The sequence below is a fragment of the Etheostoma cragini genome, chromosome 9 (assembly GCF_013103735.1).
Source record: "Etheostoma cragini isolate CJK2018 chromosome 9, CSU_Ecrag_1.0, whole genome shotgun sequence".
In the NCBI taxonomy this organism is placed as follows: Eukaryota; Metazoa; Chordata; class Actinopteri; order Perciformes; family Percidae; genus Etheostoma; species Etheostoma cragini.
This window is the reverse complement of record NC_048415.1, coordinates 28,236,976-28,250,808: the sequence shown is the minus strand read 5'-3', so window position 1 is coordinate 28,250,808 and position 13,833 is coordinate 28,236,976. Positions and strand designations below refer to the sequence as shown.

Genomic DNA, 13,833 nt, shown 5'->3' with positions numbered 1-13,833 from the left:
TTTCAGGCTTCTCCACTTCTAAATATGAAAATCTGAATATAAAAATAATTCATTACATGTCTATAGTGCTTTATCATAGACATTCAAAGCACATGAATGATCTTTATAGCATGTAGCGTGTAGCATCAAAGAAGTGATAGTAGTAAAGTATGTCATTAAATGTCTTATCTTCATCTTTTCTTCCCACATAGAAAATTATCACAATACAAGATACCCCCTTCAATATAAGTGCCTCCGTTCTCTTTCATTCTGTAGAATTTAATAATAAATATGATATGTATTATGGCAATGAAAACATAGTGGATAATTTTATTTGCCCACACGGAACCATGACTCCACGTATTTAGTTAGAGGTCAGTTGCAACCAGTTAATGGGACGTTGATTGGCTGTATGAGTGTCAAATGCTGAACAAGTAATGTCTGTTGATTGAAAGATGCTCCCATTGATAAATTGATCCCATTGACTATTTTCCCACACCTGGGGACACAGAATGGGAGTGGCAAAATGCACATATGCCTAATTGGGTTTGTTGTTTGAAATAGTCTTGGTGAATGTCCAGTGGGACCAAAATGTTAGTTTTTTTTTGTAAATAAATGGTAATGCTATAGTAAGAGCAGCATGCGGGACTTTTTTCCAACCTCTTGAATATACAAAATGATTGTTAATTTGCCTGCAGAGAGCAAAGAAAAGAAAAAATGTGACATTTAAATTAGTGTTTTACCTTTCCCTGTGTTTCTGCTCCTTTTTGTCTTCTTTTCCACGTCTGCATGTGCCACACTAAATACAAAAAAAAATACCTTTGAAAAATACCCCTGTTGTTTCGGCATTTGTTTGAAATGGATCTTACCTAAAATTTTTGTTTTTTCAGATAAAGATTTGATTGATTTCAGACAATGATTACATGTATGTAGTACAAACATACAGTACCAGGCAATCTTTAAAAAACATTCTTACAGTACACCACCTATCAGAAATTACATGCAACAAAAATACAAAGTTAAAGATTCTTGGATAGATCATTTACATTTTAACTCTTAGCTTTTCTGACCATAAAAATGTAATAGATTTTAAAATAGATTGGTGGGGGAAATTCTACGTTGTTCAGTCATTCGCTAAGTCTGTCGCACAGACCTTTGTCATACAACATTTTGAAACGCCTGATTCCTTTAGACCAAATTTCTGTTGTCATTTTCAGCAGTAATTGTAACGTTTAAAGATAGCAACATGAATATTGCAGGCTGCCATTCTTCATTCATAACATAACTAATTTGCCCAACCTTTACAGTTGTGATGATTTTAATTAACTTAAGATTGGTTAAAGTGCAAACATGAATGCACAAAAGGGACTTTTAGTTCCTAGAACCTTTTTTTTGAGAAAGGGCAAGACTTGGTATTTTTTTAGATTTTGCCACTTAAAAGTTTGAGTGCAATACACTTATGCACCGCTGTCGTAAATGCATTTTTTATGATTACATTTTCTAATAATCAAAAACTAGTGAGTAACAAATTTGCTAACACAGCAGAAAACACAACAACACAAGGCATGGCAAGCCATCTAGGCTGTATCATCGTTTCATGTTTGGGATTGTTCAGTTGCCACCACCAGATGTCCCTCATTATGGTTGGATGTCCGTTACCTTCCTCTTTCTTTGTGTTGGCGTTCTAAACTCTGGTGGATTTCTGAGGACAATGGTTAGCAGCTCCTCAGATCTCTACAGGGTAAATCCAGACAGCTAGATAGACTACCTGTCCTATCTGAGTTTTCTGTTACACGACTAAAACAACTTTTGAATGTACATATGTTCCACCAAAAAAAAATTCCTTCTTGAGGCTACTTTACAGAGGTACCGTTGCTTCGTCTGGAACTTAGCACCGCCCAAGAGGATTATAATTGGTTTGAAGAAATGTCAATTAACTAGTCCACCTTCCTCTCCCATCTGGGAATGTTGTGTCAGCTAACATTACTTACTAGTCCAATAGTGAGATGGTCAGCTCGGCATTGGACTTGCAGCCATTTTATTTCTTGGAGCTCTTGACACCAACTAAAAGCCTGACTGAGATCTACTCCTTTCCAGCGGTTCCGTTTAGTTTTTCCACTTAGTTTCCGCCATCAACTCTTGTTTGATCTCTTCGCATCTGCCATGTCAGCGTAAGCTGCTGAATCCGGTTACTTTGCTCCTCCAAGCGGACCAGAGCTGCTGGTATACTGCTGTGCTAGTGATATACACTGCAGCTAATGTTCGCAGCAGTTAGCGGTTAGCCTTACTTCAGCAAAAACTAATGCTGACCTTACACCAAACAACTTTTCAAGCGATTCCACTGTTGCAGACTCATTTATGATATTGGAATGGAATCATTCTGATATCGGAATGAAATCTTGAGTCTTGCTAGTTGGGCGTTCTCCCATCGTCTCAATAGTTTGGTGTAAGGTGGTTATAAAACTTGTGTTTGACATTATCTTAGGTTTTAAGTCTTGGTTGTGAAGTTGAAAAATGTGAACATTGTGGACAACCAATGGGTGCGCTCCCTCCAACGCCAATCAAGAAGCAGCTAACTGCTACAGCCGCTGGTGTTTATGGTAAGGTGACCAGATTTCTCAGACAACATAAAATCATCATAAAATACCGCTTCTAAAACATGTCTGAGCTCTGAGCACTGCTGGCTCTGGCTGTCTTGAGCCTGCGTGTGTAAGGTGTGCGACCATCGGCTACGTTTTGTTAGTATTTTCTTTCTTTCATTCCAATTTCGGGTCTGTCAGTCACAGTGAAAACCGGGGACATTTCTGGAGACAGATCCAGCCGGGGACAGGTCGCCAAAATCGGGGACGTCTGGTCACCCTAGTTTATGGATGCTATGGTGCCACGCTAAGCCAAAAGCTAAAGAGGGAAAGTTGCCATTTTTCTACCCTTCCCAAGCGCATCTTCCAATGGGAGATTTACAGGTAGAGAAACGCAGACCTCTGGATACTGCCGACCAGAAAATCTGCAAATTTGCCCTTAAATTATCCGCTAATGCTAGCTAGCTTGGCTACATTTGTTTAAAACAAATGTAGTTTAGCTAATTTGTGACCCTGCAAGATCCACAAGGACTAAATGTTGCTTTATACTATTTTCCATGACAGAAGTAAAAACAAAAAACAAGTGTACACCTTATTTTAGTTTCAGTGAATGAAATGGCTGTTTGCTTTCATTTCATCATGTTGAATGATTTAGAATTTTGCTTTTTGAAATGTAATTGAATAAAAAGTATCAAGTTATCACAGGGTCTTCACACATACAGCAGTTGATCTAATCTTGAGCTAGCCTGACCATATAGTATGTAATCACAGCATCCACACTTAAATTAAACACAATTACCTCGCTGACTATAAATTAAGGTTTTCCTTATGTTTAGCTGAATTGGGCTTTGAGACAGAATGTAATAAATAGCAAAATAAACAAATGCAGTTGAAAAGGATGAGAAAAATAAACTATTCATAGATGGGTATAAAGTCCAAAGTGGCACCAACACCACATATTGAAACACAAAGATCATTTGGGCATAGGTCAACTGAGTGGAAGTTTTTTTTATAATGTCGACAGATTAAAAATGTATATGTACCAACATGTTCCAGTCCAACATATGTAACATTTCATTAATATAGCAGTAAACAAATATTTGCTATGTACAGATAGTGGAGTAATGGCATCCCGAACAAAGAATTTTTCACATTCACTCAGTTTCTTCACACGTGCATGTTTGTGCATGTGAGGATTCTGTGTGTCGGTGTCAGACACCTAGGACCTTAACAAAGCGTCTGTATTTTAGGAGTTGGGGACTCCTATAGTTGTTGGTTCATGAAGGCTGTGAAGAGGCAATCCCACAATAACCTGACATGCCGGACGGTTTTTCAGCAGAACCATCTGAGAAGGTGTCATTGAAAAGCGTTTGAAAAAGGGCAGGCACTTTCAAAAATACCTGGCAGGTGACTGGATAAACTAACTGTCTATCACGGCCGCCATTGTTGTTATAAACAGACAGTTGCGGCTGTCACACATAAAAACCACGGCCATAGCTGCCAGTAGCTCCTCACAGGACGTTGGTTGGTGCAGTAAGCTAGAACTTCACAAATGCATTAGGTTGGAGCCTGACAAGATAGATTTCTGTCATAGGTGATCCGATGGTCAATCTGTGGGATCTCTTGATATTGCAAGAAATAAGCTGCCGTGCAAACTAATTCCCAGACCTTTTTTTTAAATGAATGTCAAGTACAGCCCCTTTAAAGGTCTAAGAGTCTGTAAATTTGAATCCCCTTTAGTGGGACACACCTCAACACTGGTGGTGATTATGTGGACAAGACACACACGTACATGTACACAAATTACACACAAGTCATTAAGCTGGTTTGATCAGCGGCTGCCAGTGGTACATAACCCAGTGAATCCCTTGGACAGCTATTGAGAGATGAATATCTGCTGTGGCCTGCTTGGAACCAAGGTGGGCCATCAGGGCTAGCAAGGCCTTCTCTGCTGGAAAAGAAATTCTCGGAATAATTTTTATTAATTTCATATGTATTTCACAAAGTCCGTTCCCACAAATCTACTAACGTAATTGCATTGCTAGTCTCTGCCTCGGTTGCGGTGCCATTAGTGTATCTCATAAATTGAAGATTTTAGAATTCCAAGTGAATCTCTCTGTTGTTTAGGCAAAAAGGGACAATGTTGTCAGTAGTCATATTCTTTAGCTAATCAAATTCCGAGCAGACCGGAGCATTTTAACTGGCCCAGCGGCCTACGTATGTCAGCCTTCTTCGGACCAGTTAGTCAGTCAACAAGCTAGCATCACGTAGTTGTAGCAGTAAGGTTAGTTCAAGTTCATTTAGAGTTTTAGATGTAAAGTTTTTAAAAGAAAGAGGGATGTACTTGGTCTTTGGTGGGATTAATGGATTTTTCTGCATTGTAGTGAAATGATTTTACTAGCTATTACTGCTTGCCCTAGATTGTTCCTGCTGGTGTAAGGCAGCATCATGTCACACTGCGTGAAAGTAATGGCTTCAGTCACTGTGTATTCATATCTCTGCAATAGTGTATTAAAGCTCTCTAGGTGTTGAGCCTTATGTTAAATCCCTTTATTCCACACGATAATGCCCCAGTGGCATAGTGAGGTTATTCGAAGGTGGTTCCTTTGATACTGAAGGCCCAGATTTATAACAATATTTGTCTTCTGACTTGAGCTTACACTAAAACTTAGTACACACATTCTGTATCTACTAAGTAATTCATTTATTCTTCATTGTTGTATAGTGAGTAACATTTAAAAAGATGATAAAAATCAATCAAACTTGACACACTAAAGAGACATAATATACCAATGAAATGCTGCTTTTCTCCCTGTAAAAGTAATTTCTTTACGCAATTGCATAATATTGGACAACCTATTGTGTACAACAGAGTTTTTCCAGAGCTTGGGGTGTGGGGTCACGGTGGGTCTTGATGTTTTACACAGAGTTGGTCAATAAGCTTGGCTATGACATTTCACCCTTTACCAGATGATTATATGCAAAAGATTCCACTCCTTTCCTTCCTCTATCTCTATTCAGAGAGATACAGAACAACTGAATGATGATAATCCCTGAGTTGTCACCCAGACAGATGGTACTGAAAGGTCAGTTCAGGAAAGAGGATGAGGGGAGGGAAGGTCATGACAGGAGAGGAGGCGAAGAAAAGAGGAAACATTAGAAACAATGCTCAGGTTAATTTGTTCTACCTTCCACTCCAACTGTCATCTTTCTTTAGTTTGGATTGTCTTTTCCTTTCTCTTATGTCACAGCCTCTTTTCTGCCTTTCTTCCTCCATCAATATCTCTCGCCAACTCTCCCCCTCCCCTCTCACTGCCTCTCTCTCTTTCTCTCCTTTCGGACTCCTCTGCCTTGGAAAGAGACAATCCAGAAATAAGGCCATAAATAAGAAATCAACGGCCTTTTCTGTCCCACCACATTACAGGCTTTTGATGTATGCTTTCTGCAGTAGTATTACTCACCAGCCTCAAATCAATGCTCTAATCTTTCCCCTGCCAGATTGATTTCAGTGGAAGTGACAACAGCGTGGAAAGGTGCAGAACAGATCTGTACACTGTAGGCCATTTTCAATGTACTAGCAAAGCAGTGTAATATAGGGACAGCTGCTTAGGTAGATTAAGTAAGATGTCAGCTATTACATAGGCACAGAGGTCCAAACATATTATATCTTTCCAGTTTTGGTCTTTAATCCCCATCTGGTCCATCCTCGTGGCCAAACAGTTTACTATCACAGAACCGTATTTTGAATTCTGATCAAGGTGCCAGATTTTAAGTTATAAACCATTAGGAAGACAATTTAAGAGGTTACTAGTGTTTTTTTGTTACTCTACATGTATGTTGATGTTTTATGGAGGCTGAGTCTCATGAGGTAGAGTGGTTGTCTACCAATCGGAAAGTCGGTGGTTTAAACCTTGGCCCCTGCAGTCTTCATGTTGAAGTGTCCTTGGGCAAGATATAGAACCCTAAATTTACAAATTGCTGACATTGTTTTAATGATGTGCAGCTTGTATGGTAGCCTTGTTGTATAAATGTGAGTTTATTGTTGTGAATGGTGCCTGTGGAGGAAATAAGGAACTACGAGAAGAAAGTGGAACTACAGTGTCAGGATGTATACAATTCCTTGCATTCTGTGACAGATTACAAGCCCACACCCTACTTCTCAAGTGCTGATGTGCCTCTAGCAAGTGAGTTATGCTCACTTTGAGGCAATCAACAAGGAAAAAAAGCTGATCCCGAGGTTAATTGATGGGTGCACATCTCACACCCATTTCCCTTTCTGGGCATAACTTCAGGTAGCTTTCAAACAAGTGAACACCAAAAAAGCCGCGGAACCTGATGTCCAATGGCAAGGAGCCGAAACTGGAAAGAAACAATTTCGGTATCAGCATTGTGCATTGACAATCTGTTCCAACTTGGAATGATTTTAAAAATTACAATTCCAACGGAACTGTTTTTTATTGGAATCGTTTGGAAAATGTGGTCCAATCCAATTTTTCCGTTCCAAGATTTAACACAAGGAAGTTTTGGATCCGTAGTGGCCACCATACATCCAGGCACTTGTTGTATCGCACCCATGGAGCACAGTAAGCGGCGCTCTAAAGTGTGGCTTTTTATCACGTTTAAGAGCCCAGTAAAAACTGTAAATCACCATTGAATCAAAATAAAATGTTCCTTTTTTCAGTGAAATAAGCATGTGTGACCCTTTAAAGAAGAAGAAGAAGAAGAAGAAATCAAGAATTGATTAAACCCGGAAGCGAAAGGAAGAATTTGAACTGGAATCAGAGTGGGTGTTAGTCTTAGATTATGCAGTTTTACTTCTTTGCCACGGAGGGACTTGTGCAGATATTACTTGACATATACAGCAGTAAGTGTGCAGCATGTGCGTTACCCACCCACCATGCTATCAGTTTAACTGATTCTGCCATGACTGGGTCCTCCCAGTGAGCTCAGCCAAAGTCAATGGACCACAATCGAATACAGCCTCCAAGACTGACAGAGGAGGCTATTTTGAAGACAGGGAATACAATACTGAGATGTTTCCTTTCCAGGTTTGGCTCCTGGCACCAAAGGGCTCAATCAGCAAATAGGACAGCTGTACAGCTGAACGTACAGCCAACTCCTGTAATGGCAGCTAATCACAGTTAGCTGCAGTTACAGCTGTTACTTTAGCAACAATTAGCCAAAAGCTATTTATCTAAAACTCCATAAATCACCTCAGCACTAGTAACACACACAGTCATCTAACTTATAACATTTATAACAACCCTAAGTCCAAATGGTTCAACCTTACTTGAGGTAAAGGGAATTATTACACCATTATAAAAGCATTTGACAGTCTAATCAAAGTGTATGATATATTTATGAAAACGTGTAATTACACGTCCAGCAGACATGGAGCAACAGCAGCATTCAGTCTTGATCTTGCCATCTAGCAAATGTTGTACTACTCTCTTTTAGCTTTTTACTTGTCTTTGTTAGATTCATATTGCATTAAGCCATTTCATTTCAAAATATTGATTAGAGCACCTTTATAAAATTAAAGAGTACAATCCAAATATGGATGTGGATCATAGATTTGTCCTCAACCAAGGAAGCCAGGAATATGCATTGCTACATATTGGCACTGTTGGACTTGCTAAGCACCAAACCAGAATTACTTGTCCCTTTGCTTCTCTATATTATACAGACTAGTCAGTACTACCATACACCTTGTGACTGACTGACATAATAGGGGTGAGGGCTGTTGGTGTAAGGCAGAGGCCCTCTGCCATCTCCACCATGGCTTTAATTATTTGCAGAAATTACACCGAGATATTACAAATTCATCCGGAAATGATATATTTATGTTTGCAAGCTGCATCTGTGAACGCGAGATGCCTGAGTGATTGCGGTGTCTGTTTCCCTCACCTGACCCTGTAGTGAGGTTGGTGGCAGACTGCCTTTCACTCTCAGTCCTGCCTTGGTCGGGCTGACGTCCAACACTTTTAAACGGAGGGCCTCAAATGTGTGTGTGTGTGTGTACATGTGCGTGATGTGTCCCACTGAGTGGATGAACTGGGTGCTGAGGTTATTATCCAAGAGTTTGCTCAACTAGAGACAAACATGAGGTTCGCTGACCAGGGATGAATCAGGTCAGCTGGAACACACACGCACACGCATCAAAGTCCGTACAGCCACACACAGACACACACGCTTGCCATCACACACACACACACACACACAAACAGACGCATTGCAAAACTGACCTTTACTTCTCTTTGGTTATGGAGCAAAAGGCCCTACTGTAGGCAAGTTTAGCACATTTTAGACACGAGGAATTCCTTGTTCTTTACATGATGCACACAAGATATTAAATAATATGAACAAAATGAAGCATAAGATATTTTTTGTGTAAGAAATAATGGTAGGAGGAGGATAAAACAGGAAACTGCTACTAAGCTTCAAGCTTTTGACATTGGGCATTTCTGACTTAGCATTCCCCATGGCAGCGGTTTACTGACGTCTGACGCTGTTGTTGGTTAGCAACAGGACCAGCACTTCCCTGTTAAAACCTTTTTTTCTTTTTTCTCTAGTTGCTCAACTATAGCAAGTTAATTAGGCAGAAAATAACCGTCCCACTAAATCTTTACCCATTCTCATTCTGGCTGTTGGAACTGAAGTAATTTTATTAATTCACTATTTATTGATTAATATTACAGTATAGCTTTAGTCAGTGGTACCAAGGGACACTAATGGAGTGCAATGCTGTCACTTTATAGCATGTTGTAACACTTTATAGCATGGTGTAGCACCCTCTTTGTCGCCTTGTTTCCTATCTGTCCAATAAAGGCAAAAAATGATAAAACAAACAATGACAATTTGATTAAAGAAAAACAGTACAACCAATAGCAATAGAATTGCAGAAGAAGAAACTCTACATTCACGCTGAATCTTTGTACTGTGGAAATGAATGGAGCTCAGGGTAAATCATGCATGTTATGTCCTTGGCTGATAAAGGTTATTCCAATTATAGTGTGGCACTGAGAAATACAATTTTCTTGCAGTACAGCGATGGGGTTTATTTCCTGTGAGATTGATACAGTCTAAGTGTGAAAAAGGGGGATCAATACATCAATAATCCCAGCAGAGTGGTTGGTCAGAACAACAAGCTGCAGTGATGTTATAACTCAGATAAAAATGCAAAGCTGAAGCTTTGCCAAGTCCTCTACCTGCTAAGAGAGTGGCCACATCAGTGGCACTGTTTGCATCAGGATGACAGACCCTTCACTGTGAGAGCCGAGCCAGACAGACACTCTGTGATTTGGACAATGCATCTCAGTATGGGGTGCCAGCACAAGCAAGGAAAATCCATAAGTGTCTGCTCACACAGCAGCCGAATGTGTCCCAGTTATTTATTTTCCCCCTAACATGTCAGCTGTTGAATCAGTATAAAAAGAAAAATGTTAAATGGACAAGGATTTTCAAATCTAAATCTGGAACACAGTGGTGTGTATTTCATAGTCCGGTCCTATCCAACGGGAGACACAGCAGGAATTGACTGACTGAATTGCTGCTTCTTCCTAAATACCAATCAGAATATAATAGCTCAAACTGAGAGGTGTTGGAAACAGAAGTGTATGCATATAAATGGCCATGTTGTATTATTATTGTTGCTGTGGTTCACATTTATTTAGAAAATTGCTGTCAATCCTTGTTGCTGCTGAACATGGGGTGCTTCCTTGAAGGAGAAGATACCACTCAAGGAGAAAACAAACTGAGTAGCAGTTCAAATTTTGCCTGTTTGTACAACTTTGATGTCAACACAACAATGCCCAAAGTCCCTACAAGCGTAAAAACAACAAACTTGCAAAGGGAAGAGTTGAAAAAACATGAATCAAAAAAATATTAATACTGACAATCAATTGATTTTCACTGGTCTATGGTAAAAACAGAGGGTTGCAGAGTGAGAAAAGGGAGAAAAACATTCAATTGTGCAAAAGCTAATGACAGAATAGTCTTTTAATTGCTTTGCATACGTTCAATACATGTCAAAAAAAGAAAAAGTCATAGCTGATTTAAAAGCATAAGAAAGATTGCCGTCTAAAAAGCACAAAAATCAAGTAAAGTAAAGTTTTCAGTAAAGGGGTAAAAGTCTAAATAAATCAAAAAGTTCCATATTGTTGACTTTTAGTCCGACAAAATTGAAGTCATCATTATCAAGCGGCTCAAACTAAAATGTTGGTGCATCAAAGTCTTTAAACGTACCTATTAATACCATTTCTTAAGTTTTATACATACTGCACCTGGCCCACTAACCTACCTTTTCCCTGAGCTTTCAACCATTGTCTCTCTCTCTCTCTCTCTCTCTCTTCTCATTTAGAGTTTGCTCAGTTATCATTACTGACAGTTTAAGGAAAAGATGCTTCAGTCAAGGTTATTTTATCTGAGGTCAGAAATTAACTTTTATACTCAACACTTTCCTTTTAGCTTTGGAGGCCGGATATGCAGTGCTTATAGGGATATGATGATGCTGTTGTGGTGACAAGTTAATTTATATGCATGCAGGTCTTATAATTAAATGTAATTAAATCATCTATAGGTGTTACTTATCTTAGAACATGGATTGCTGAAAAAATTGTTGAAACTCATAAAGCACTACGTACTGTTTACCTGCACATTTCCTCCGCACTTCCTCATAAAACGTATCACACAGACAACTTAATTACACTTTCTGTTCTGTGCCCATGGAATGACGTGATACATGAAAGCAGCAGCGGAGAAAAAATGAAAAACTCAACTTAATTCAAATCTTGTGGCTGTTTTCTACAGATGACAGCAGAAGCCATTCTCCGCCTGGTCAATGATCCTGTGCTGCCATTCTACCCTCTGGACATTGCCCTGGATGTCCAAAACAAACTCAAAGGTATGGCTGAAGATATTCAAATATTAGTGATGACGCTGATGATAATGTGCAATGTTATTTATTTATTAAGGTTGTCTTACCTACTCTTGAACAGCATAACAACAACCAAACAACAAATTGACAAAGAGCTATTAAAAGTAATTACAAGTTACATAAATCATCAAACACATCTGCTGATAATCCTTTAAAATCTCCAAGGGTAATGAACAAAACTAGTGGACTAGTTAACAATTTGCAGTTCAATTGATTTAAAGAGGCTATAATCTGAGCCTAGGTTTGCATAACACACTATGATGAATAGGGTTTTATGATGGGGCAGTGGGGCAAGTGTGCAGACTTAAAAGTTGATTGAACAATAGTGTTATGATTTAAAAATTGCACACAACCATACATTTTAAACAGAAAGCCACAGTGTTATATTTCATTTGTAAGTCAAATGTTGGATGAGAATTTTGAATGAAGTCAGATCAGATTTGTACCACTGTGATGTATGAAAACAAAATGTAATGGCAGGATAGTCAGAGACAGTGGAGAACATACGGGAGACGTGAATGTGCCGTTATCCCTTAAAAATGTCAGCTCATGGGAAAGAAAGAAAGGTCAATACAGAGTTTTGAGTTCTTAACCAAACATGGACTTGTAAGTATTTATTTACTGAAGTCAAAGGTAGAGCAGTGTGCTTTGCTACTTAAACTGCAAACGCAACAAGGCTTTTATACCAAGCGTCAAGACCAGCTTTGTGATATCCCCCAAATCACCAAACACAGTAAGCCATTTTCAGAACGGGAGCTTATTAAAGAGTGTTTGGTGAACTCTGCCCAGAGAAAAAAAAGAGACGTTTGAGAACATAACATCTGATATCAAATTTAAATTGAGCCGAATTGAGTTGAGTCTATTGGTCCGGCCCTCCACAACAGTCTCTGTTTCTCATGTGGCCCCTTGGGGAAATGAATTGCCCACCCCTGTCGTAGGACAACGTGTGTAGGAGACTGGATAAATGTATTCACACACATCTAATTAGCTCATACAGGCTACTTGGGGGCGACTCAAATCTGCACTTGACTAACATCAGGCAGTGACACATTCTATAAAGCTACTCTGAGATGGCTCATTCATTTTTGTATTGAATTTCTGCTGCAAAAGAAAGTAAATGCGGCATTTACTAAACCCAACAAAACAAAAATATAAAGAGGCTTCAAGAGAAACTGCAGTGCAAAGCATAATCTATGGTCAATGCAATATACTATTATCCATTGTATAAGAAGCAGACCTGACACATATACAATATTGCAGCTCATTAATTCCACCTGATATTCAGCTATGACTGACTAAATGTTCCTGTTGGCAGAGAACATGTGTTAATGTTTTGGAAGAATGATTTGATTTTGGGACAGGTTTGCAGTGTTTTTATAGACTTATTGTATTGTGTCAGGGGATAATTGTATTTTGAAAATTAGTGTTGGAGTTTAGTTTACAATGTGTGATTTTGAACATGAAACTAACTGTTTTGCTAGTTGTGTGTTGTCGGTGTGTTAAGTGTTTAGGAAAATTGTTAAAAGTATTGAGAAAATCCTCAAAAAACTGTAGTTTCCTCTTTATATGGAGGTAAAACAAAAAGTGAACGCACCCATATTGTTGCTAAAAATCCCTCACTGCACAGAAAGCTTGTCAATAATTTGTTTTTTGAAAGTGATATTTGATTCGGCACTGTGCAACAAAATGAGTCTTGGATTCTTTACAGAACACTGCAGTATGCACCGTGTGTGTGTGTGCGTGTGTGCAGAGACATAACTCATGCCCACTGTCGAGCCAGCCAGCTTGAGCATCAATCCCTAATACCATCTGCAACAAACATGAACACGCACACACGAAAAGCAAAATGACATGCTATGCACACAAACAAGGGATCCCACAAGTGTGCACGTACCTTGCTGGCAGGCAAAAAACACTTTTATTACATGCACACACACATACCCAACACACACACACACTACACACACAAAGTCTTTTCCCCAGACTCTCTCCCAGAAGAATGATTTATTTCCAATTGAGTGTTCATCTTCTCTCTTTCTTCTGTAACATCAAACCTTTCAAAGACCTTCTATTTAATTTAGTTAGTGGAAGTTGAAATCTTTTATAGAGTATTATATAAATGCTAGTTTACACACAGAAAATCTTTACAAAAATCTTCATTTCAACATGTTATGTATAAAATTACTTCATGTACTTTGATTCAGCACATTACTTTGCAGGTGTCCATATTGTAATTTTACACAGGTATAGGCTACACAGATGGCTGTATTAACCATTTAAATATTCTGGCTCATCTCCAGGATCTAACAGTAAATAACTATCCTCTATTTAAGTTGTGTT

At 38.9% G+C, this 13,833-nt stretch overlaps 1 protein-coding gene across 1 annotated transcript in view; it reads left to right on the top strand.

Annotated features, from left to right (window-relative positions):
- Positions 1-13,833, top strand: part of LOC117950913 (inactive N-acetylated-alpha-linked acidic dipeptidase-like protein 2) — a 498,171-nt gene that overhangs the window by 448,773 nt on the left and 35,565 nt on the right. Inside the window, exon 14 of the mRNA XM_034882332.1 lies at positions 11,367-11,460. Within this exon, the coding sequence (XP_034738223.1) occupies positions 11,367-11,460 (94 nt within the window). The remainder of the gene's footprint in view (positions 1-11,366; positions 11,461-13,833) is intronic.